The sequence below is a fragment of the Pongo abelii genome, chromosome 9 (assembly GCF_028885655.2).
Source record: "Pongo abelii isolate AG06213 chromosome 9, NHGRI_mPonAbe1-v2.0_pri, whole genome shotgun sequence".
In the NCBI taxonomy this organism is placed as follows: Eukaryota; Metazoa; Chordata; class Mammalia; order Primates; family Hominidae; genus Pongo; species Pongo abelii.
In genome coordinates this window covers 45,151,125-45,177,906 of record NC_071994.2, presented here as the reverse complement: position 1 = coordinate 45,177,906, position 26,782 = coordinate 45,151,125, and the positions used below count along the sequence as shown (strand labels likewise).

The 26,782-nt window shown below is 38.7% G+C and overlaps 1 protein-coding gene across 5 annotated transcripts in view; it reads left to right on the top strand.

Annotated features, from left to right (window-relative positions):
* The first annotated feature begins 21,276 nt into the window (after nucleotides 1-21,276).
* ANO5 (anoctamin 5) overlaps nucleotides 21,277-26,782 on the top strand; it is a 92,047-nt gene continuing 86,541 nt past the window's right edge. For 3 of the 5 annotated variants that reach the window (XM_054524571.2, XM_054524570.2, XM_024255406.3), the window contains exon 1: nucleotides 21,277-22,389. In XM_054524571.2, the coding sequence (XP_054380546.1) occupies nucleotides 21,603-22,389 (787 nt within the window). In that variant the 5' untranslated portion in view covers nucleotides 21,277-21,602. Of the gene's footprint in view, nucleotides 22,390-22,700; nucleotides 22,800-26,782 lie in introns of those variants that run through there. The other 2 variants (XM_054524573.2, XM_054524572.2) reach the window with 1 other exon arrangement.

Genomic DNA, 26,782 nt, shown 5'->3' with positions numbered 1-26,782 from the left:
GCTGAGGCCGGCAAATCACTTGAACCAGGGAGGTGGAGGTTGCAGTGAGCTAAGATCGCGCCACTGCAGTCCAGCCTGGGCAACAGAGTGCGACTCTGTCTCCAAAAAGAAAAAAAAATATATTTATAGCCATAAATAATATATTATGCTTTCCTTAAAATTCAGGTCTTCAAAAATTAAAAAATGACAGGATAACATTATGATGTTAAGTTTGGAACAAAAAAATAAAATTGTATACAAGTATGTTCTCAATGTTTAAAAAAAACTATGTCTTTATTAATAGTAGTTAGATTTATGTTGCAAAATTATAGAAGTTTTTAATTTTGTTTTGAAATTGTTCATATTTTCTAAATTTTCTAAAATGGGCAACACACCAATTTTATAGTTAGAGAAAAAAACTTAAATTTCAAAAAAAGTCTAAGTTCCCCTCAAAATATAAGTACAATAAAAACAACTCTTATTAGCCTAAGTTTAAGGAGCTGGAATTTTTCAGGTTAAAAGATATATTGTTATCTATCTAAATATCCATCAATATACCTATATAAGTGATAAACAATAGTATCCATTTTGCTATATACTTACCAGCATTGAATGATATGATTTTGATTTTGATTTTATTTTATATTACATTGCTTACTTTTAAAATTGAAGATTTTTTTTTATAACTTTCTGGCCATTAGTAATTCTACTACCACCATGAATTTTGTTATTATTTAATTTATACTTTATATTCCAATTTTACCTCTATGCCAATAAATTCCTTTATGTAATTTTTTCTTCAATCAAGAAACCAACTTAGTGTTACACATTGGATTTACTTTACATATCTTCTTAATTTCTAGTTTGTAGGCTTTCTTAATCTCCAGTGATGTAGACTTTTTTTTGAAGAATACAAGCCAGTATTCTATAGACTTTGTCTCAAAAATTTGTATTTGTTTTCCTGTAATTCAGTTCAAGCTATACATTTTTATCTGGAATACAAATGACATAATGTTTTTCTTCAGTAGATCACATCAGATGTCTAATCTATGGTGATTAATTTCTGGGAAGATGCTTTGTGATTATGTATATACCGCTTCTTATCACAATTTGTACTGTAGTTTTATCATCCTTTAATGATTCATGCCAGAATCAATTCTTTTTCAGGTTAAAAGATATACTGCTATGATAATCACAAGTTGGTGATTTTCTAACATCATTATTCCTCTTCATTTAATTGTTAGCCTTCCATTATTTTTTAAGTTTTCCATTCGCCCTCAATCCTTCATTTTTATTATTGGTGTGGGCACGCAGACTCTTCTTTTCGGCAATGAGTTCATCCATTACTATCATTATTTATTTTGGTATTCTAATCTTCTTTCCAGATTTGGCCACTGGAAACCGTTTTGGGTTAGCCCCATTGTACTTTTGACATGCCTTATTATTATTATTATTATTATTATTATTATTATTATTATTATCACTAGTATTTTGACTACATCCTTATTTTGTGGCACCATAAATTGTTCCAGGCTCATCTTGTACATTTCCTTTCTCTGGAAAATTCCAGTCCAACGCTACTGGGTTCTTTGTAGCCTTCCTCTATTCCATATTTGTATCTCCCTTGTCTAAGGGTGAAAATTCTGGCTACATCAATGTCTTTACTCATTCACTCAATCTCACAATACACAGAGAATAGTTTCAGAATCACTACACACATACTACTGTGAAATACAAACCCATCAGGCAAATAAAAAATAATTTATAATAATTAAAAGATAATTATTATAAAAATAATTTATAATTTATACATAAAGTTATTTTATTTTTAGAATAAGCATGCATATCAAAGTACAATGTTCAAGAGCTATTTAGTTTAAAATATATTTTTTAAAAGTTATTTTGTTAGTCCTTCCCTTTAGAGTAATTAGGTGTTTTTCAAAGAAGTTTTTTTACGACAATGATTATATTTAGTTAAATTTAACTTACTTAAAAAAGTCACATTGAAGGTCCTTACAAAATGCATTATAAACTGCTTATTAGCGTATTTCAATTTTGATCCAAATTAGAAATATTTTCATTTACTTGGTTTTTCGTACTTTATTTTTTCAGAGAATAAAAAGCATCATATAACCCAAGGTATAAAATAAATATCCATGAGTCTATACTCATATAAATAAATGACTGAATAAATCAAGAACCAAAGACAAGTTTCATATGCAAAATAATTTCAATAGTTTAGGTAGTTACTTTTTCTTCAAGGATGTGAGGGCATAACTACCTTAAGTGAGTGAGCTATGCATTGTGACTTCCTTCCAAATAATACAATATGAAAAGGAGGTTAAAAAACCATAACTTTACAGTAAAGAAATCTACAAAACACTACTTCAGCCCGATGATTAAGATAAACATCAACAGTAATAAGTCACATTCAGAGTATTTACCCTTGATATGATGTGATAAAAATAACACTTTACCCTGTTGTCTTCTTCCCCAAAATATATTACCCCAGTCTAATCATGAGAAAAACATTAGGCACATCTCAATTGAGTGACAATCTACAAACAAACCTGACTAGTGCTCCTCAAAACTGTCTAGGTCATCAAAAAATAAGGAAAATCAGGGAAACTGTCACAGTCTGTAGGAGCATGAAACAAAACAAACTAAATGCAATATGGTAGCCTGGATGGGATCTTAGAACAGAAATAGGACACTGGGTGAAAAGTAAAAAAAATCTGAATAAAGTGTGAACTTTAGGTAATGGTAATGTATCAGTTTGGGTTCATTAATTTTACCAAATTTACTATATAATTTAAAATGTCAATAATAGGGGAAATTCTCAGGAGGTTGAGGTGGGAGAATCACTAGAGTTCAAGGGTTCAAGTCCAGGCTGAGCAAAATAGTGAGACACTAAAATAAATAGTAATAGGAGAAATTAGTTGTTGGGTATAAAGGAACTCTCTAATATTTTTGCAATTTTTCTGTAACTCTACAACTATTCTAAAATAAAAATTTTAAAAATCAATATAAAATATTCAAAAGATGGAAAATGAATGGAGAGAAAAGAAATAATATTTTCCACCATTCCTACATTAATACTTATTTTATGAAGTTTTAATAAAATTTTTGGCATATTTCTTTCTCTTCAAACTTATTGAGGCAAAGAAGTAATCATAGGACCCTTAATGAGATTAAAATGTGTATCCTCCATATGAGAAATGCTGAGAACCGCTAACTAATTTGTGCCTGAGAATGCCAATGTAGTCTATGGCAACAAAGTAAAAGGGGGTGCATTGGGATAGACCTGAACTCTCAGACTTCACTGGAGCAAGAGGATGAGACAGATTTTTCATTAAACAGACATAAACCATGCAGGAGCAAAAGGCAGTATTGGGTCATCCATGGTCCTGGCCAGTAAAGCTCTCTAGAAGGGCAGAGGGTTCTGACCTGCAACGAGTTGGATACAGGCTAGGGAAATAAGCCATAAGTAACCAATTGGAATAAGGGTACGTCCACTCAGGTTAAGGATATTGCTGGAGAGAAGTATTCATCAATGGTGATCACTAGGGTTCCATGTGCATTTGCTGAAGACAGAGAACAAAAAGATATCCGGCCTAGTTATATGTTGCCTTTCCTCACCTCTACTTTCATTCTTCTTTCCTTTGCCTCTAGAAAACCAGAAGCATTAGTTAGTATGTGGGTTAGGAGTAGGACAGAGATGAAGAGTTCAACATTCCCTTCCCTGAAGGCAGGCAGCTGCCATCTACAAGAAGGTGGAGAAAAATCTTAACTTTCAACAAATATTGAATTACTTGATTAATATCTAAAAATGGGTGCATCCTAATTACTGAATTGAAACAATGTCTCGTAAATTTAAATGATCTTTTAACTCTCTGAAAGTTTGAAAATTTTTGGACTCTCCAGATATTATTCAGGATCAGGAAATTTTTACCTCCACTAAATAGATGTTTAAGAGACAGTGGAAGACTAACATGAATTAGTATTTATATTGTGCTAAAAACCATGTTTGTTCATTTTACTGAGTATGTAACAGTTATGGGCCAACTTGTGCTCCCCTTTCCCCAAATTCGTATGTTGAAGACTTCACTCCCAAGTGCCTCAGGATGTTTGGAGATAGGGCTTTTATGGAGGTAATTAAGTTTAAATAAGGTCATAAGGATTAGGTTCTAATCACATAGGCCCAGTGTCCTTATAAGAAGAGGAAATTTGGACACAGAAGGAGACACCAGGGATGCGTGCACACAGAGGAAAGACCATGTGAAGACAACAAGGAGGTGGTCATCTGCTAGCAAAGGAGAGAAGCCTTAGGAAAAACAAATGTGCTAAGCTTTTGATCTTGGACTTCTATCTCCAAAACCGTGAGACATTGTGAGACAATAAATTTCTGTTGTTCGAGCCACGCAATCAGCAGTATTTTGTTATAGTAGCCCTAGCAAATGAATAAATAGCATCTCTGTATATTTGGTGTATGTCTTAAGCCATTTGTACTGCTATAACAAAATACCTGAGACTAATTTATAAAGAACAAAAGTTTATTTTTCACAATTCTGGAGGCTAGGAAAGCCAACATTAAATTGCTGGTAAATTCAGCATCTAGTGAGGGCCCATTTCTCATAGATAGCACTATCTAGATGTCCTCACATGGAAGAAATGCAAAACAGACCAAACTCCCTTCCCCAAGCCTTTTAATAAAGACACTAATCCATTCATGAGGGCAGAACCCTCATTGCCTAGTCACCGCCTAAAGACCTCACCTCTTAAAACTGTTGCACTGAGGATTAAGTTTCAACGTGAGCTTTGGGAGGGACACATTTAAACCATAGCAACGTATCACACTTAATTCCACAACATGCTCCTGTTCTCTGTTTCTGACCTTGAATTCATTCCTTAAACTTAATTCACTGTCCTTTTCCTCTGCTATTGTTCTTGGTTTCTTTCCTTAGCTACAGTTGGCATACCTTCTCTTTCAGCAGGCCTGCTTTTATCCTCTACAGGTACAAAAGACTAAATCCAAGAGGGTGTTAGGAACTCTCCTGATACCTGTTTCATGGGGATAATGCAATCATCAGATTCCATTCTTTTCCTTCTCAACCCAAATCCTGTGGCTAAAGCCCAGCAGCTACACCTTATAAACGTCTCATCAACTAACATCCCTCCCAAGACAAAGAAGTGGACTTCCCCTAGGCATAAGAAATAGTAACAAGTCATATGAAAGCTGGAGTACAAATTCAAAGACTATTGAGCACAATAGGACTAGCCTTGGGGAGGAGGCATTTATCTCTGACAACTTTATATTTGCTCTATGCCCACAATCCTGTCTTCATAATTGAGCAGTGCTATAACAGGTTACCTGAGGCTGGGTAATTTATTTCTTTTTTAAGAAGTTTATTTGGCTCAAAATTCTGGTGGCTAGAAAGTCCAAGAGCATGGCACAGGCATCTGCTGAGTTTCTGGTGAGGGTCTCGTGCTGCTTCAACTCATGGCAGGTTAGCAAAAAGGAAAGTGGATGTGTACAAAGAGGGACCAAACAGTGGAGAAATTGTGCTTTACAATGCACTCTGGTGAGAATTAATCTATTCTCAAGAAAGCAAGAACTCACTCACTCCTGAGAGACAGAGACATCATTAATCTATTCATGAGGGATCTACTACCACCAACCAAAAGCCTCCCACTAGGCCCTACCTTCCAACACTGCTGCACTGGCAATTCGACTTCAACGTGAATTTTGGCAGGGACAAAACACATCCATACCATAGCAAATTATTTTCTTCTTTTTTTTTAGTTTTTCCTTATGCAGTGAATACATTTCCTGGAGGGGAGCTATTTGTGTGTAGATAATATTTCTCCCACTTTCCAAGAGTTCACTTTATATAAATTACTGTACATAGGGCTTTTGCTTTGGCTGGAGAAACAATGATTTTTTTTTAATTTTTTTTATAAGAGGTGCCGAGGCAATGGAAGAGATGAAGAGAGTACAGGCAATGGGACCATGTTTGCTGCCACAAAGCCCATTAGATTGTGTGAGAGATACTAAGGGAGAGAGGAGTTAGGACCAGAGCATGACAGACCCTCTCACATGAGGGACTTAGTGAAAGTCTAAGAACTGGCACTGCTACTTTGAGCCTCAGTTGCCAGAAAGCTGAGGGGAGAATCATTCTCCTCCCTTCCTTTCAATACCCTGCTTTGGCCTCCAGGGACATCAGCAGCTTCAGCTTGACTGGATGTGTATACATCATCACAAGTATACGGAGGTTCATTCCCTTCCAGCTGTTGGATTACGACGAGGGAGAGATGAGCAAGTTGCAGCAGGGCCTAGATGCTGGCTGAAGCTGAACTGACAGAATACATTTTGATCATGTTTTACAGACAATCTTTGAGGCATCAAATGATAAGAGGAGACACTTTCCTGGAAGAAGGGATGTGGGGGTACATAGGAAAGACTGAGTGAAAACAATGTTAAGGGGGAACTTATTTTTTGGCCACGTACGGGGACCTCCAACTCCAGGATGATGTCATCCCAAGATCCTTAACTTATTTATATATGATAAAGATCCTATTTTCAAATTAGGTCACCTTCACAGGTCCTAGGGACTAGGACTTGGACATACGCTTTTGAGGAGACACTATTCAATCCACTAAATTCCCCTGTGGAAATGTTACTTCCATTGAGAATCACTATATTTTTCTGCAGTGTGTATTATCTAAACTTTAGTATTATTCTAGAAAAAAATATATTTACTTGAATTTCATTTTGCAAAACACATTCTCTCTTTACCCACTCCCCATTCCTATGGGGTAGGAAGCCTCAAAATGCCTGCCAACTGCTCTGTGTTCCACTGTCTACCTACCAAGTTAGGCAGCTCCATGCAATTCATTATCCAGGCCACGACTGAGTGAACCATTTGCCTTTCTTCCTGGGTATTATCCAGACAACATTTTCCAGTTTCCTGGGCAGTTTGGTGTGGCCATGAGACTGAACTACCCAAAGGGATGTGAGAAGTGGTGCTTATCACTTCCAGTTAGCCCATCAAACCCTTCCTTAAGATCATACACTCTCCTCTCTCCTCACAGTCCCCAACCCACCTGATATGGTTTGGCTGTGTCCCCACTCCCAAATCTCATCTTGAATTGTAGCTCCTACAATCCTCATCTGTCCTGGGAGACCCAGTGGGAGGTAATTGAATCATGGAGGTGATTACCTCCAGGCTGTTCTCCTGATAGTGAGTGAGTTCCCACGAGATCTGATGGTTTTTTGTTTTTTTTTTATACTTTAAGTTCTAGGGTACATGTGCCCAACGTGCAGGTTTGTTACATATGTATACATGTGCCATGTTGGTGTGTTGCACCCATTAACTCATCCTTTACATTAGGTAGATCTCCTAATGCTATCCCTCCCCACTATCCCCACCGCACGACAGGTCCCAGTGTGTGATGTTCCCCTTCCTGTGTCCAAGTGTTCTCATTGTTCAGTTCCCACCTATGAGTGAGAACATGTGGTGTTTGGTTTTTTGTCCTTGCGAAAGTTTGCTGAGAATGAGATCTGATGGTTTTATAAAAGACTTTCCTCCACCTTCACTCTGTACTTCTTGCTGCTGCCATGTTAAGAAGGATGTCTTTGCTTTCCCCTCTGCCTTGATTGTAAGTTTCCTGAGGCCTCCCAAGGCATGCTGAACTGTGAGTCAATTAAACCTCTTTCCTTTATAAATTACCCTGTCTCGGGTATGTCTTTATTAGCAGTGTGAGAACAGACTAATACACCACCCCAGCCTAAATTTCTACCTTCAGGGCAAACATGAAAGCCTTGTGTTGATGATGGTAAATTTTTTATCAGTCTGGGTCTGATTTTTCATCAGATTGAGTAAAATAGAGCTCCCCAACACTGATCAGGAATATCATTTGGGAATTTAGTGGAGTAAGAAATACACTTTTCTTCCACTCAGTATTAAATGACCAAGATTTTGAGGATTATCTGTCAAAGAAGTCAGCATTCTCTTAATTAACACAAGCAACTAAGGTGATGCACAATCTACTCAGTTAGATCTTTACCAATTAGGAAAGTTGAAATCCAGAGATACAGAATGAGGGTAGAGTGTTCTATGAAAAATTAGAGTAAAATTTAACTTTTCAAAGTGACCCATTAGACCCTGTGTAAAAGGGCCCTTTCCCCTCTTCCTTTCCTGACATTTACACCTTACTATGTTCCTCACACTGGTCCCTTTCCTGGACTTAAACATATGCTCATTCCTACCTCAGGACTTTTGCATGCACTACATTCTCTACCTAGATTACTCTTCTTCAATTCTTTGTAAGATTGTTTTTTTATCATTCAAACTTCAGCTTAAACATAATCTTCCCAGAGAAGCCTTCCTAAATATCCCTGTGTAAACTCTATGTAAAGTAATCACACTCATGTACCCAACCCAATAATTTTCCACATTACTCTGATATATTGTTTCTGTAACTTTTTGAAATAATAATTTTATTTTTTTTACCTGTTTATTTTCTCTCCCTAGGCACTAAAAAAGAATTTACATTAGAATAAAGACTTTATTTTCCTTGTTCATTGTTATATCCCCAGAGCCAAAAACAATGCCAAGCAGCAGCTCAGTGATATTTAGTGAATGAATTAGTGAGGAGAGAAAAAAGGGAAAGAAAGAGAAAAATGGCAGACACCCAAGACGATCACTTGTTAAATACTTACAATGAATTTTCATCAGTTAAGTTCAGAGTATATCTTTTTCTTGTACTATAAAAAGATTTTATACTATACTATAACATACTAAACTCTTAGAGAATAATATTCTTTCTAATCATTTATCTGCATTTTAATGTACTTTCCATAGTAACTAGCACATTTCGCAAAGAAAAGTAGTCAGTTCTGGATGAGAATACCAGAAGATGCTTGAGAAAAAGGTTTCACAGTCTGAAAACAGAGAATAGACAATTAGCTATTTTGGTTGCAGCAATACAGGAGGACTTAGGAAAAGACAATCAGGGCTCAAAGACTCAATGTTTAATAAGAGGGCCAGGCTTGAGAGAGAGACAGGAATCAAAGCAGTGACAATGGGCCCAGAAACAGGAAGCAGAATAACTATCTCTTGGCAGAAATAGTCTAGCCGGGACCCCCTACTATCCTCAGTATTCCTGCTGGCATTGTGACATGATTGAGCATGCCTCTTGTTCGATCCCATCTACCACCATGATGAATTAATTCTGATCTTTTATTTGTGTATCATTTGCTCAATTTCAAAGTGCTAAATGAGAACATTTAATTGGCAAACTCTAGGTCATATGACCGATTCCCCTCAGCTGCTAGCTAATTAGTTTCTGTGTTAGATGGTAGGGGAGCACCCTCAACTGAAAAAAAAAAAATTCCGAAAAACTCTGCTTACCAAAACACCAAGGCATAAGCAGGCAGCGGGATGTTCCCAGACAATTGTCAGATGAGGTCAAGGTGAGGAGGAGAGAGTTTTGAGGGTAACAAGAAAGTTGTGATTCAGTTTGGAATAGCCTTGCATGCCAGGTTCAAAAACTTAGTCTGTGTCCAGGAAAACATGTATGAATATTTCTCTAATCAGGTCATAATTTCTTTGAACGATTAGAAGGATAAAGTGTTTATCCCTCTGCCCCTACCCATCTTATACTGAAACTGCAGACATAAACAGCAAAAAGTACAATGCTTTATGCATCACAGCCAATCAATAAAATATGTTCAAGTAAAGCAGAATACAGAGGACTACAACTTGTCATCAATTTATAATAAAATAATATAAATGAAAAGTCAAAAGCAAGGTCACCTAAGAAAATTAGAAAGAATTTTTTCTCCATACTCTCCTGTTTTCCTTTTTAAGATTCTAAATATACCTCTTCACCAACTTCTCCTCTTCCCGAGAAGATAATCAGAGTAATGGAAGAAATGGCACTTACATACGGAGTCTGACACCCATATTTCCAATGCATACTCTGCTGCTTAGCAGCTATGTGACCATGGGAAAATCTTTAACCTTTCTGATCTTCAGCTTCATCATTCAAAAACTGGAACTCATACAAACTATCTCATTGTTGTGACTATCTAACCTGATAGGAAAGTCTGTATTTTCCCCCTCTATCTTCCCCTTAAGAAGTCATCAAATCCAGTCTTAACTGCCCAGCAATTAGCCAATGCTCCAGGATTCATTTTCCTCCTCTCCAATCCTAGCATTCTTACCTAGCCTTATATTCTCACACACCATATGCATCTTAAAGAAGGTAACTTGTGTTTCAAAAGAATAAAAATTTAATAGTGCAATTAGTGGCAGGGAAGTATCTTTGTTGGGGCACCCTCAGGGGTATTTATATAACATTAACTGTAATCATTTATTCATAAGAACACATCTGCCAGGTAGTAAGAGTTTTCAGCTAATAATATACAAAATTAATAAATCATTAGAAGACAGAATAGCACAGAGAGAAATGGCATGATCTCTGGAGCCTATATACCTCTGTGAAAACCTTAGCTCTAGAACATACCAACTGTGTGATCTTCAGCAAGTTACTGAAATCCTCTGTTCCACAGTTTCCTTATCTGAAAAGGCAAGGGAATAGTATCTTTCGTAAGAGGTTGTTATAAGAATTAATTGAAGGCCGGGCGCGGTGGCTCATGCCTGTAATTCCAGCATTTTGGAAGGCCGAGGCAGGCGGATCACGAGGTCAGGAGATAGACACCATCCTGGCTAACACGGTGAAACCCTGTCTCTACTAAAAATACAAAAAATTAGCCGGGCGTGGTGGCGGGCGCCTGTAGTCCCAGCTACTCGGGAGGCTGAGGCAGGAGAATGGCTTGAACCCGGGAGGCGGAGCTTGCAGTGAGCCGAGATCACGCCACTGCCCTCCAGCCTGGGAGACAGTGCGAGACTCCGTCTCAAGAAAAAAAAAAAAAAGAATTAAATGAGCTGATACATTAAAGCTCTTAGAATAGTATCAGAGTCAGAACTGAAATCAATTTGTTAAAATGATTAAGCAGAAGTTCCTTAAATGGAAAAAAAGATACAAACTCTTGTACTATTACCCTTCTTTTATTCAAAATGGTCAAACTTGTAGTGTGAATAGATCTGCAAACTGACTGAGAGATAAACACCTCATGCTCCTACCAAATGAAGGTTAGTTATGCAAAGATCTAGGAAGTATGACACATACTAGTTTCTTGTTCCTGCATTGAAAAGAAAAATGGGTGACACAAGTCAGACACAGACATCTTTAGACCCTCCCTCTCAGTCTCTCTCTCTCTCTCTCTCTCACACACACACACACACACACACACCCACCCCATGCTTTTTTCTGTCTCCTATACTAGCTCCATATCTTGTTGTCTGAATCAGTATAAATTTTTATGCAAATTGAATTTTTAAACACTATAAAAACTATAGTATAATACACTATAGTATAATATAATAGCTATGAGCAAAAACTATGAGCCACACTTACGTTTCCTTGTTTGTAAAATGGGAACAATAACTACCTCAGAGCATTATTGAGGGGATCAAATAATATAGCAAAATGCTTTAAATTGTATTTTTTATAACAACCTATTGTATTTATTTTGCCAATATTGTTGAGCAGATTGAGACAATGAAACGTCAAGATACTTGAACAAGATAATTGGGAAGTGAAACATCTGTAATGGGTTAGAGAATTTCAGAGCCCTCAGCTCATCCAATCTTCACAACCACCCTCCAAAATGGTCTTATGCCCATTCCTAAACTGAAGCCCAGTAAGTATTGGAAGCTTATACAGGATTCTAAAGCTAGCAAGTGGCAGAGCTATGATGTAAACTCCAGTTTGCCCACTCTAATTGCCATGTGTTTTTGTTTTATTTGGTTTGGTTTCTCCAGCAGTTAGATGGAATCAAATGAAATTGAGATGAAATATGCCAAAAATAGTCACATTTGGCAATTCCATATAGTTCAATGTGTATTTAGAAATATACTGTGGAAAAATCATCACAACTCTTCACTAACACTCTTCTTTCTCTATCTTTTCCTTTACTTTTTTTTTTTCCAAATTCACAACCTAACATCCTACAGATATCAACACTGATTTGAACAGAAGGCCATTAGAAAGGATTTTAGAGGAATATAAGATATGACTTCTGCTCTCACATAACTACTATCTAGTTGGGTAGATATGCTAACCATGCAAGAAACTATCAAAGGGCAAAACAATGAAGGAGAAATTCAACTGGCCATCAATCAGTGAATATATATGTGTCATGCCCTATGCTTGTCTCTGGTGGATGCAGTGATAAGTAGAAGATACATGGTTCTTGTCCTCACAGAACAATGGCAGAGATAGTAGAAAACAAATAATTACATAATTACAGATGTAATGTGTTTTCAGAGTACCCATCACTTCTTTTCTCTGCTGACTAAGCACCCCATCTACATACATCCTATCATTCTGAACTTGCCTTAACATCCATCTGCAGATCTTCCTTGACTTCAGTGAAATGGGAGGTGGCTAGTTAATTTTAGAAGCAGCCTGTATTTATTTTACAGACTCCCTCTTTTTTATCTTTGTAGGTGACTTTTCTGGCAATCCCAGATTAGAACCATCCCTTCAATGGAAAGCAAATATATAATTAAGTAGGGTAGGCTCATTCTCTCTGGGAGAGACTACTTGCTTAAAAAAACATATCTAGCCTGGGGAAGCTAAATAAAAAATGTAATTAACAACTTTCTCCTCAAAACATAAAATTGCAAACCACAGAAGGCTCTGTTACAAGCATGCTCATCATTTGGGGGATGTCAAATATGGTCTTGATGCTTCTGATGCTTCTGGTGAAAATCATGTAGCCACTGGGTGGAGAACACAAAAGACGATTTAATTCACAGGATAAAACCCCAGATGTAACCACTCAGTCAATGAAACTCTTTAATTTCACTCTCTTTGTACTTATGGTTGAAACTGCATAAGAATTAGATACTTTGAAAATAGACTGTGCTTTCTTAAACATATTTTATAAAAGGTCTGGCCAATTTTAGTGTGCATGAATAGTATACTTTCCCTAACTTGAAGTTCCTGTATTTCAATCAAGTTTGGTTTGGTTTTCTATTTAACCTGTTTTAAGGACCCTTTTAGAATTTTAGTGGTGAATGTATTTCAGGGAATGTGAATTGGCCAACAGCATATTGAATCCAAGTATTAAATCATCTTTTAATGGGAACACACTATTTCTCAGAAGCTTTTATTTCATTGCCACAGCAATAATAATCATCTGAATACTGCTTAATGGAGTACTTTAATCAATATGTGAGTCCATTGGCTCTTAAGAGTTCCTTTCATTGTTTCAAGCAATATTTGTATTGGCATTCTTATGCATCATGTACTTCATTTTAAAATTCAGAAATCTTTGGGTTTGTGCTATAGGCTACTAGAAATATTACAGACTAATAAAAATAAATATTTTCATGAAAATTAAAGGAATAAATCTGCATTTAACAACAAAAGGCTCCATCTTCTCCAAATCTCTACTGCTTAAAATGAACCTAACAACAAAAATAACAACAAATACAATAAAATAAAAGTGGGATCCCGTGGTTTCCTATTTGAACAAAGACAATAATTATTACATTTAATCCACCAAAAAGTATAAATTATTTTCTCCAGTGTACAGATAAGAAAACTGGGGCTCAGGGAGGCTAAAAGACCCAATATTACCCAAGTTAAAAAATTGAGAGAGTTAGGATTTGAAATCAATTCCATCAAGCTAACACACTTTCCACTAAACAATATTGTCTGGTTGGAAGAAATAAAAATCAACTGATGGCTATTGTAGGAATCAAAGAGGGTGGAGGTAAAGTGATAGCAGTAGGAAAGGAGAAGCAGCAATGGATTTTGGATGTTTCCCCAAAATTACCCACTGTGGCTTTCAGCTAGATGAAGTCATTTCCAATAACTGGTAAGGGAGACAATTTAAAAGAAGAAATGACAATAAAAACTGGTAGTACAATTTATTAAAATATTGGACAAAAATCAAAGCTGACTTGTTTCTGCCTTGAAAAGCAATATGGTAGTTAAGTAAATGAACTTCGTAGATGGGCTATCCTGAAACTAAGCTGTTACTCTTTTAATAGTGATGCAATTCTAGACAGTTATTTAACCTCTTTTAGCCTCAGTTTCCTTAATGAATTATTTAGGGGATAATATAATAATGCTGTATTAGTGTGGATTTCCCCTAGTAGCAGAGCCTGATATAAGACTTATATACAGGCAGATTATTTTTGGAAATGATCCCTATTAAGAGAAATGGGGGGCTTGGAAGACTGAAACATGAAAAGAGAGCCAATCAGGGAACATGCTATTGAGCTGGCTACCATTATGGGCAAATAAGTGTTGGTCTCTGCAAAACACCTAAAGAGCTATCCAAAATGCATCTCAGAATTGCCCCTTTAAAGAATGGAAAAAGAAAATATTTACCCATCATCATCTATTGTTCAGAGTTGCCATGTGTTGCCCTAACTTCCTCCTACTTACAGTTTTGCACATATGTCAGGGTGGAATTGTGGATATGAATAGGCAACCCACATTATGGTGGTAAAGAGGCCCTGGGACAGAATGCACAAGGTATACAATAGAGCTAAGGCAAGGTCCTGTTAAGTTATGTGCTCACAGATATTTACTGTAGTAAAGATTAGAGTAAAAAGGTGAGCCAAAGAGGTACAATGAGAGCAAGCATATCAGTGGATGCCAGGGGCCAGTGGATAGAATGAGGTGATTGACTACAAAGGTGAATGGGGTGGTTTTTGAAAATGTTCTATATAATGAATGTGTGATGTTTACATAAGCGTATACTGTACATGTCAGAAATTTCTCTAGTTGTACTCTTATACTTGGCAATTTAATTATTAATACAAATATAATTACCAATATTGCTATGGTTTGGATGTGGTTTTTCCCCACCAAATCTCATGTTGAAATCTGATCCTCAATTTAACAATGTTGGGACTGGAACCTAGTGGGAAGAGTTTGGGTTATATAGGCAGATCTCTCATGAACAGATTAATGCCCTCCTAAGGGAGGTAAGTTCTTTCTCTCACAGGAATGGATTAGTCCTCATGAGAGCAAGTTGTTAAAGACAGTCTGGCTTCCTCAGCTTTTCTCTCTCTTGATTCCTCTCTTGCCAGGCGATCTCTTTGTACACGTCTGTTCTTCCACTTTCTACCATGAGTTAAAGCAGCCTGAGGCGGTCACCAGATACAGCTGCTCAATCTTGAACCTTCCAGCTGCCAGAATCATGAGCCAAATAAACCTCTTTTCTTTGTCTTTGTAAGTTACCCCGCCTTGAGTATTCTGTAATGGCAACACAAAGTGGACTAAGACAAGTATAAATTATACTTCAATAAAGTTGGTTGTTTTAAAAAAGGATGAACCAAGACATGCAGTAAATACAAGAAATGTCTGATAAGCTCGTATTTCATATAATCTTGAGATTTAATGCAGTAGCATATGCAAAGCATATTAATTGACACATAGAAAGTATTTAAATACTAGTAGTTATTATAATTATTAAATACTAACTGGAGATAATCCTGGTGATTTTGAAAGAAGTAGAAGAGTTGGAAAGTTGAACTAATTTAAGGAAAAATTAATTTAGCCATGTGTTTTTCCAAATTAGGGTAATGTAAGAACATACCAGTGACTTACAAATTTTTAAGTAATTAAGAAATTTTCAATGAGAAGTAAGTGTGGAGCTGAATACTTACATGAGCCCTTCAAAAAGGGATGGTTAATGGAATAAATGAAAATAATAGGAGAGTCTTTGTTGAAAGAAGACAAATAGTCAAGGAAATGATAGAGGATACAAAAGAAAGATGAAAACTTACATTCATTTAGTGTCTACCATGTGCCAAAGACATTATTATTATTTAGTTTTCATAGCAACAACATTTAGTGGATATGATTACTTCCATTATATAGGTTAGGAAAGTAAAGCTTAAAGGTTTGTGAACCCACTAGTTCAAAGTTGTGTAGCCAATAGATGGTTGAGTGAGAACTCAAAACTGGAACAGATTTGCTTGATCCAGAATGGTATGACTTTATTGTCCATGCATTTCCTTCTACATTGTACTGCCTGTAAAGTGAGAGTTAGTTATGGGAGGAGACTCAGAATGTCACAGGTCTTGCAAGCTGTTTTGGAAAATTTGGAAAGAGGCATTGGATTTAATGACTGATACAGGTCAGTGAAGAATGATCTTGGAGAGAACAGTTTTCTTCAGTGGCGTGGTAGTGTTCAAAAGAGGATTTGATGGTAAAGAAAATGTAGAACCAGTGTGTGTAGACTCCTTGATGGAAAAGTTTATTGGTAAAAGATCAGAGGAAAATTGCAATATAGATTTGTCCATTCAAACCCCAAAGTCCAGATTCTTATTACAATATTTAATGTAGCCAATATACAGCAGTTGAGTTCAATTTTGGCCCCTGTTTATGTGTATGCTAAAGAAAAATAACAATCCTAAGCATATGCCACTTAAACAAGAGGATGTGATTATACTGTGAAACACTTGTGACCATAGGAATATAGCAGTGCTAAGTCAAGATAGGTCTTAACTCGCCTCTTCCTGTCATATGCTGCCATTGTTTGCCAAAAGTCTAGCACCTGTCTTCAGAGGAAAGTCAAAATGTTAGTGCTCTCTAGATGGTGGGATGAATTCCTGAATTACTGTTGGCTCTAGTAGTTTCTTCTGATCAATTTTATAGTTTCTTTAGAACTAGAAAATTAGTTCTCAGAATGGCACTTGGCCACCCAATGTATATAATACAATTACTCGACCAGCTGCTTGAAAGCAAGGGACAACAGAGAAGCCAGCTACTGGCTGACCTTAGGCAACAGGAAATTTGATGATACTCCTTGGTCAAATCCTTCATTTAACATACATTTATATAGAAACTTTCTGTGTCAGGCACCATTCTAGGTACCACAGATACAACAATAAACAGAACTGACAAAACCTCAGCCTTCATGGAGTTTATATGCTAACACATATGCATAAACAAACACATATAAAAATCCAGAAAGTCTTTACTGCTGTGAAGACAAACAACAGGGTCAGCAGATACTGATGTTGGGTTGTTGCCTTAGGGTGGTTAGCAAAGTTGTTTCCAGGGAAGTGACATTTGGATGAAAAACTGAATAATGTAAGACAGTTAACCATCAAACATCTGTGTGAAGATCTTTAGGAGGAGTGGGGGAACAGCAAGTGCAAAAGCCCTGTGATGGGAAAGTGCTTGTTATGTCTGAAGAACAGCAGTGTGACACCATGGCTGCAGTGTAGTGGGGGAGAGAAAGAGAGGTGGGAAATAATAATGGAGACTTAGTTAGGGCCACATCATGTAAATAGAGCTTTTGCAGTCCTATAGACAAGAACTATGTTTTGGTTTTTCCCTAAGTCCACAAAATAGTTTGTGATAGAAAGCCATTGAAAGACTGAAAATGGGAGTATTATTTGTAACCTCAGTTGCTGTTCCATGCAGGCATAGGAGAGAATAATGCTTCCTTGCTCCATATCTATTGCTGAACAGTTCTCCATGATCTCTTTAGTCTGAGGACAAATGACAGTTTTCTGGTTACAAGACAGAGGGGATATGCCATCCTAGGCATTGAGATTGGGAAATATCAAGCATGCATGTGACTGCCAAGTATTAAACCCCATTTTCTGATGACCAGTGGGGTTCCAGGTATCAGCCCATAAAGTGAGCTTTTTCTGAGAAGAATGAAAGATGGCAGGCAGAAATGAACAAGCTAGTAAAGAGGACTGAGGCTTATTGTTAAGGTCTGGGGCCTAAAAATGTCAGGATTCAAAGTGATCAATTTGGAAAATAAAGAGATTTGGACCCTCCTCTGAAACCAGGGAGTAGTGAATATGTGGAGTCAGAAAGTAACTGCAAATTCCAGAGAAACTGTGGAAGCAGCATTTTGTAGGAGTGTGGGGGAAAAAACACCCTCAACTACTGTTCCTACCTTCTGGTAAATCTATTACTTTAACTTCACCTCTGCCAGCCAATAAAACTTTTTCATGTTTTGGTACATTTTAATTGTTTCCAAAGTCCTTTCATGCATAGGATTTATTTGACTTTTACAACAACCTGAGAAACGGCTGGAACAAGTTAAGAAACTTCACATCCAGAGAAGGGAGCTGGGGATCAAAGACAAGTCATCTGTCCATAATCACTGTGCTGCCCACCTTATTAAGGGGTAAGGATTTAATGCATATCTTTTCACTCCTGCACAATGCTCCATGTATTAGAGTATGGCATCTTATGTGAACTGCAGAGATATTCAATATACATGGAATAAATGAAATGTTTAGGTGTTAAGAAAACCATTGCATGATAAGAAGTCCAAAAGGATGGAACTTCCAGGAGTCAAAGCTTTGACATGTGAAGAAATAAAAAAAAGCAGACTAATCCAGGCCACAGATGGGAGGTATCACATCCTTGCTTTAAATACTAGAAGGAAAATATATTCGTTAGTTAACTTCCTGAGGCCTTTACTAGTCTTCGGAGTCTAGCTTGTAAACTTATGCTCTTTAATCTGATTAAGTTCAGTGATTCAATCAGCCTGCTAGAATAATACAAACTTCACATGCAGGGGTTGCTCAAGAGTGTACATTTAACTTTCATACAGCTTAGGCTCTTTTTTTCACACACTATACACTTACATTCCTGAGATGCCTTTCCTACAGAGAATTCACACTTTTACTGATCAGCAGGCATACAAATACTGTCAGGTGCCAGTTGATAGTTTAATTTCCAAAATATCACCATTTATATCTTTATAACTATTCTTACATGATCGTTTAAAAACTTTGGCATACTACTCAGTATAAGATATAAAAGGCAAATAAGAAAAAGTGTTACCAGATGCTTGTAATAATTTAAACAAAGGCTGAAATCATTTGGATGTTTAAAAAAAGACAACTTGTGGGCTATATTCAATACTTAACTGAATGTTCAATTACATTAAAGGAACATGTATAAATTATTCAGAACATAATTCTGGAAATGTATGGTTAAAGATTGTATCTAACAAGGCAGAGTATAGTGATGGAGGAGAAAATGGGCATATCCTAAAAGTATAAATGGATAAGCAATATAAAATATGTCAATGATCTGAATACAGAGAATATTTCTCTCAAGACCTAAAGAGTTATGGTCACAACTCAGACCTTTATTAGAAGAACATAGCTGGTTTTCAACTCTTGCTAACAAAGTTTAAAGCATGTTGATAAAAATCTAAGCAAATTCAGCCTCAAAATGTTTCATTTAATTTGGAGCAAAATCATCAACATATAATGTCTTCCAATACACATCATTTCAAATACAGAACAGAATAAAAAAAAGAAACAAGGAATTATGTAAAATAATAGAAAAATAATTTTATTTTCTTTATTTTAACTTAATCTATATAAAGCAAAGATTCTCCCCAGCTCTTAACTCACAATGTCCACAGCATCTAGAAAAATACCCGATTTCAGGAAAAATATTAGAAAACATTCATATTGTAGAAATTTTCTTAGAAGCCCAAACAAGGATTAATAATCAAGAGATGATAACCAAACACTTCTATCACAATTAGTCATTATAATTTAATGTGTAAATCTATGCTTATGTATAGTCACCTTTCAAACACAGTTCCAAATTACATCAAGTAAGGAATTGCCTACATATAGTCTCAAATCACTTGACTAGAGCTCATGTATTCCTAGACATATAGGCAGGAAAGTAAGGTGTAGGGGCAAAACTGATTTCCAGTTCCGTGGTTAATCATAACCTTTACCAAAACACTTCTCTCTAGGCCTGTTTCCTCATCTGCAAAAGGTGATTCTTAGTTCTGAAATATCAATAGAATGGTGGGTGGGGAGGGGAATGCAGTAGCAGAAAAATGAAGAAAGGTCAAGTCTTCTTTGGTCACCTCATCCTAACTTTCAAATCACCCCATCCTTGTCCTAAACTCAGAGTCACTGATATGGTTCGCTGCGTGGCGTGCCCAGCGAATTGTAATAATTCTCACCCTGAATTGTAATAATCCCCACGTGTCAAGAGCAGGGCCAGGTGGAGATAATAATGGGGGTGGTTTCCCCCATGCTATTCTAGTGGTAGTGAATAAGTCTCAGGAGATCTGATGGTTTTATAAATCGGAGTTCCCCTGCACAAGCTCTTGCCTTCCCCCCATGTAAGACGCACCTTTGCTTTTCCTTTGCATTCTGCCATGATTGTGAGGCCTCCCCAGCCATGTGGAAGTGTGAGTCCATTAAACCTCTTTCATTTATAAATTACCCAGTCTCAGGTATGTCTTTATTAGCAGCATGAGAACAGACTAATACAGTCACTCCCTCCTCAGCACTCAAGGCTCTCAGCTGAGACCTCTACCTCACTGTTAGTTCATCATCAGTCTTATTTCCCCCCCCATTAGACAATGAATCTAGTCTCTCAATTATTGTGTAGTTGGCAGTTGATCTGGTCTCAAAAACACAGAACCAATGCAGAGGGGCCTGTGAGGAGTAGAACGACTCATTCTGCTTGAGGTTAAAGTACTGGTTGGGGTGGGCAGGAAGTGGAGGGGGGAAACAAAGTAACCCTTTGAAATGGAGTAGGGATCAATGTAATATGAGTTAATTTTCTTTTCATTCTTTTTCTCTCCTTCCTTCCTCCTTCTTCTTTTTTCTTTTCTTTACTTTCTTTTGAGACAGGGTCTTGCTCTCCATCACTTAGGCTGGAGTGCAGTGGGATGATTGTGGCTCCATGTAGTCTCAATCTTCTGGGCTCAAGCGATCTTCCCACCTCAGCCTCCCGAGTAGCTGGGACCACAGGTGCCTGCCACAATGACCGGCTATTTTCCAATTTTTTGTACAGACAGGGGTATCCCTATGTTGCCCAGGCTAGTCTTGAACTCCTGAGCTTTCAAGCGATATCGTCCAGCTGAGATGATAACAGGCGTCATCCCAGCTGGACTATAACATGGGTTAATCTTAATAGCAGCTAAATGTTTAACACATTCTGTGCCAAGGACTGTGCACCGTGCTTCTCACAACACCCTAGGAGGTGGGTACTATTATCATTCTCCTTTAAATATGTGGAAACTGAGACTTAGAGAAACTTGCCCCACACTATCCAACTCTTAAGGGGCAGAGGCTGACTTGGAACTCAGGCCACAAGGGATGACCTTCCCCCACCTGTAGAGGGCGGAGATCTTGCTGGGAACCCAGGAAGCAGGCAGGGCCAGGAGAAAAGTTAATACTCCCGCTCCAGACGCTATGGGGAAAGGGGCTGCTGGCACCTTAGAGTCTCCAGCCATGAGCCGGCCTTAAATAGGGAGGGGTTCCTTTAAGGGAGAGGGACTTTTCCCCACGCGACAAAAAGTAACTCCCAACTGGGAGGGGGTTCTCTCCGAGTGGCATGCAGGAGCGGATCGATGAGGACCCGGCCAACCGGCTGCGGGAGCATCGGGACCCCCTTTGGGGATCGGAGGAGGAGGATTCCGACAGGAGGGAGGCGGCAGCCTGGGGAAACAGGATTCCTGGTCGTGGGTGGACCCAGTGGAAAAGGACGTGCGAAGCCTGTACAGAATGGAGCAGGCCGGCCAACAGGGCCGGGGGGCGGCGGGTCCTGAGGAGAGACCGGAGGCCGCGGGTCCCGAGGAGGGACGGGAGGCTGCGGGTCCGGAGGAGGTGCGGGAGGCGGCAGAGCAGGGACCTGGGGACGGCTTGAGCCGAGAGGAGGGGGCCAGCGTGGAGCCAGCCGGGCCGGGGGGCGGGGAGATGGCGGTCTCCGAGGGTGGGGCGCCGGCCGGTCTTGCGGTCTGGAGGCGGGGAAAGAGGCGTGGAAACAGGGACGGAGCGAAGGGGAAAGGAAAGCTGCCAGAGGGCAGGAGTGGAAAGGACCCTGACGAGCACCGGAAGGAGTGGCGGCTGCGGGATCAGCTGCCGAGCAGGCACAGGGACAGGTGCCTAGAGAAGTACTGGGAGAGCGCCCAGGAGCGCTACCGGGTGAGGGTGGGGAAGCGCAGGGCCAAGCGCGCGAAGCAGGTTGTGGGGGACCGGGTCGAGTGGAAGTACCCGCTGGAGAGGAAGGCCGGCTGGCTGTGGCGCCCAGAGACGGTGGAGTCCGAGGAGGAGGAGGAGGAGGAGGAGAAGGAGAAAGAGGAGGAGGAGGAGGAGGAGGAGAAGGAGGCCTGCAGAAGGAAGAGCAGCCCCTTAGAAGTCCGGCAGCAGCAAATCCGGCGGCCCACAGTCAGATTCAGCACCTGCCTCAGATCTCCACGCCTGTCTCAGCTGCCCCTCTCCTGCACCAGTGTCATTAACCAGCTGGCGAAGATGGGCGACCCGGATCTCCTCGAAGTGTTAGCGGAGGAAGGTAGGACCGCGCCAAGAGGCGTCAAGGGAGAGCCGGGCTGGCTGCCTGCACCCCGCCACCCGCGGCGCAGGGGCCCCGGGGGACGTTGGCGGCCCTGCGGCCTAAGTCCTAGGGAGGTTCGCTGCGTGGCGTGCCCAGCGCGAAACCGGGACTGTGGGGCAGAGTCCCCCGCCTGGGGTGAGTGCGGCCCCACAGATTTCTCTGCTGCTCCTGCGCGCCAGGGACCTGCGACCTGTGACCCCTGTGGTTCCGGAACACCCTCCTTGCTCCCCTGCAGGCCTGGGAACCGCCGAGTAATTCAGGGCTGCTAGGCTAGCGCTGCAGTGCTTGGGCCTCCGAACCCAGCCAATGGAAACGAAGGCTTTCCCAAAAAAAGCAGCAGTATAGAGTGCAAGACAGCTATCCCACGTGTAAGGAGCTGGTCCTTGAGTCTTATTACCTCACTCTCTCTGCCCGTTACTTATCATGCTTTGAGATGCTTGTTAATTGTAGGAGTAGCAGATCCTAAAATCTATCAGTTTGAGATACTGAGAGCCATAGGCACTTGGAAAAGCTGCTGCTGCTGCTGCTGCTGTTGCTTTTAAACAGCTTTCATTAAGCCCTTTAGTTCCGTTGAGAAATATTTATCCATTGTTTGCCAAAGCCTTTACACCACCTGTATTCTGTGGACCTATTTTAATACATGCATTTTCCTTAAAATGCACATACTATTTTGCTGCTATATCCAGGACCCCAGTTCCTTCAATGATACTTTATTATCATGTCTTGTTTAGTGTTGGATTTAAACATGGAAACAGTTTTCCAAAATGACAAAAGATCTGATCATTACTATTCAGTCTTCAAAGGCACCGGGAAATACCGTGTGTTACTGCATTCTCCTCGTTCCCTTTTTAAAGCAGCTTTATGGAGATATAATCTATATACTGTAAAATTCACCTATTTGACGTGTAAAGTTGGATTTTTTCGTGTATTTACAGAGTTTTGTAACTATCATCATAATCTAATTTTAGAACACTTTCATCACCCCAAATAGAAACCTCTTAGGCAGTCACTTCCCATCCTCCCCACTTCCTACAAGTAATCTCTTTATTGTCTCTATAGATTTGCCTATTCAAGACCATTCATATAAATAGAATCATACAACATGTGGTCTGTTGTAACTGGCTTCTTTCTCGTAGATTAATGTTTTTGAAGTTAATCCATACTGCAGCTTTTGTCAGTGCATCATTCTTATTAATTGCCAAATACTATTCTGTTGTAGAGATATAGCATACCTATCCATTCATCAATTGGTAGGATTTGTGTTATTTCCACTTTTTTTTGCTTCTATGAATAATGCTGCTATGAACATTGATATATCAGTTTTCATATGAATATATGTTTTTATTTTCCTCGGGTATATATCTAGGAGCGGAATTGCTGGATCATGTGGTAGCTTTATATTGAACATTTTAAGAAACTGCCAAACTGTTTTCCAGGCATCTGCATGTTATCTTCCCAACAATAATGTATGAGGGTTCCAATTTCTGTACATCCTCACTAACACTTGTTATTGTCTTTTTTATTATAGCCATCCTAGTGGTTGTAAAGTGGTATCTCAATGTGATTTTGATTCTATTTCCCTAGTGACTAATGTAGCAAGTATATTCATATACTTATTAGTTATTCATGTTTTTGGAGAAGTGTCTATTCAGATCATTTGCCTGTTTACAAAAATTGTGTTGTATTTTTCATTATTGAGTTGCAAGAATTCTTTATATATTCTGAATACAAGTCCCTTATTAGATATATGATTTACAAATATTTCCTCCCATTCTGAGTGTTATCATTCTATGTTCTTGATGGTGTCAGTTGAAGCATACCCCCCTTATTTTTTATTTTATTTTATTTTTTGAGACAGGGTCTGGCTCTGTTGCACAGTCTGTAATGCAGGGGCATCATCTCTGCTTACTGAAACCTCTGACTCCCAGGCTCAAGCGATCCTGCCACCTCAGCCTCTGGAGTATCTTGGACTATAGGTGCTGCACCACGACCTCCCCAGCTAATTATTATTATTTTTTTTATGAAGATGGGGTTTCACCCTGTTGACCAAATTGGTCTTGAACTCTGCAGCTCAGCTGATCCACCTGACTTGGCCTCTCAAATTGCTGGGATTACAGATGTGAGCCGCAATGCCCAGTCACACTCCCCCATTTTAAAAAAGGGCCTTTGTAATCTATTTATGCTTGCATGTGATCCAGATTGTGCCTCTGATTAGGGTGGAGGTGAGAGAAAAAGATATTGATGAGGAATACCGTATATTTGATGGCTGGGACTAATTACTGCATTCTGCCCAAATTCCTGTATCTAGGTATATTCAAAGATCCAGAAGCCAAGCAGCAGGGAAGTGTGGCATTGATGAGAGCAGGGCCTAAGGAGCAGCATAGTTCAGGCCACTCATATGACTCGTATATTTTTAGATGTTTCTTAGCATGTCAGTTCTTTTGCTGGTTTAGTTTTACTGCCCATTATTGAGACCTGTGTTCTTATTAGGTATCTTAGCCCACTTTTTTTTATTGCTGCAATGGAATACCACAGCCTGGGTAATTTATAAAGAAAATATTTCGCTTTTGGTTCTGGAGTCTGGAAAGTCCAAGAGCTTAGTATTGGCATCTGACAAGGACCTTTGTGCTGCCTCTTAACATGTTGGAAGGTCAAGAGAGCACATTAGACCAAGAGATAAATGTGTCCAAACTTATCCTTTCATTAGGCACCCAATTCTAATGTAACTATCCAACTTCCATGAGAATGGCATGAATTCATTCATGAGGATGGAGCCCTCATGACGTAATCACCTCTTCAAGGCTCTACCTCCTAATACCATTACAATGACAGTTAAATTCCACCATGAGTTTTGGAGGGATATTGAAACCATAGCACTAGGGTATATGAAAAGATCATTGTTATGAGAGTTTTTTTTTTTTAATGAACATTCCAGTGGATTTTTAGAACTCTACTTCCAGATATATTTTCTCTTGAGGTTAAATGACACTGTTGGCTGGGTGTGTTGGCTCACACCTGTAATCCCAGCACTGTGGGAGGCTGAGGCGGGTGGATCCCGAGGTCAAGAGATCAAAACCATCCTGGCCAACATGGTGAAACCCCGTCTCCACTAAAAATACAAAAATTAGCTGGGTGTGGTGACATGCACCTGTAGTCCCAGCTACTAGGGAGGCTGAAGTGGGAGAATCCCTTGAACCTGGGAGGCGTACGTTGCAGTAAGCCAAGATTGCGCCACTACACTCTAGCCTGGTGACAGAGCGAGACTCCGTCTCAAATAAATAAATAAATAAAATAAATAAAAAATAAAATAAATGACACTGTTATGAAAACAAAAGTGTTGGCTGAAGAAGGCTGAAAAATTCAAGTTCCAGAGCATCAATTTTTAGTAGCTACTTTCATTTCTATGTTTTAAAATATAAGAAGACTTTTCAGACTAAATTTACCCATATAGGTAAGCCTTGATTTTGTATGTGCTTTCTAAATCACCTTTAAATATTGAATATGAGAGTTAATTTATAAAATTGATTGTAAGAGAGACAATGTAACATTTTGCCTTTTAGACATAATAGATCTAAGATTTATTACATCTTCTCTACTTTTTTCACAATTAAACACATGAGGAATCAGTGATTTCCAATTGGTTAATTTCCTACTATCTTCTAATTTTAAAAATGAAATTCTAATGGCAGAAGTTAATAGAGCACTTAATTAGTTACATAAACAAACATTGCCAGTAAAATGTCGTTGCTGGTATTTAACTTTTTTTTTTTTTTTTTTTTTTTTTTGAGGTCTTACTCTGTTGCTCAGGCTGGAGTGCAGTGGTGTGATCATAGCTCATCACAGCCTCAAGAAATGTTCATGCTTTAGCTGATTTATGATACAGTTGGTATTGGAAAAGACAGTTTGAGACTTTAGCATTGGAAAAGGCAGACTAAAAGTTGAATATTAGGTTGTTTGCATCTTTACAGCTACGTTAAGCATTGTGTCCAACTAAGCCATCTGTCTTTAGTAATGTTAACATTTGATTAGAAATATTTTATTTTATACTGCTAGTAAGAGTGTAAACTGAGAAGACCAGTTGGTAAATACAAGTGCTATTTCTGGGCTGTGGATTTGCTGGAGTGTGTATTCTTAGTCATGTGCTTTCAGTGAAAACTCAAGACTCAGTCTTTAGGCTGGCTTTACTTTTGGCACGTATTTGATGATTCTCCACAGTGATTGGTACCAAATCTTTCATATCCCTGGAATCTAGCCTTCAGGGAGAGTATAGTGCTATCCATTCATTTTAATGGAAGTTGGAGGAATAGAAAGAAGCTGACAGAGTTGTTGGCTTCAAATCCCGCCTCTTCAG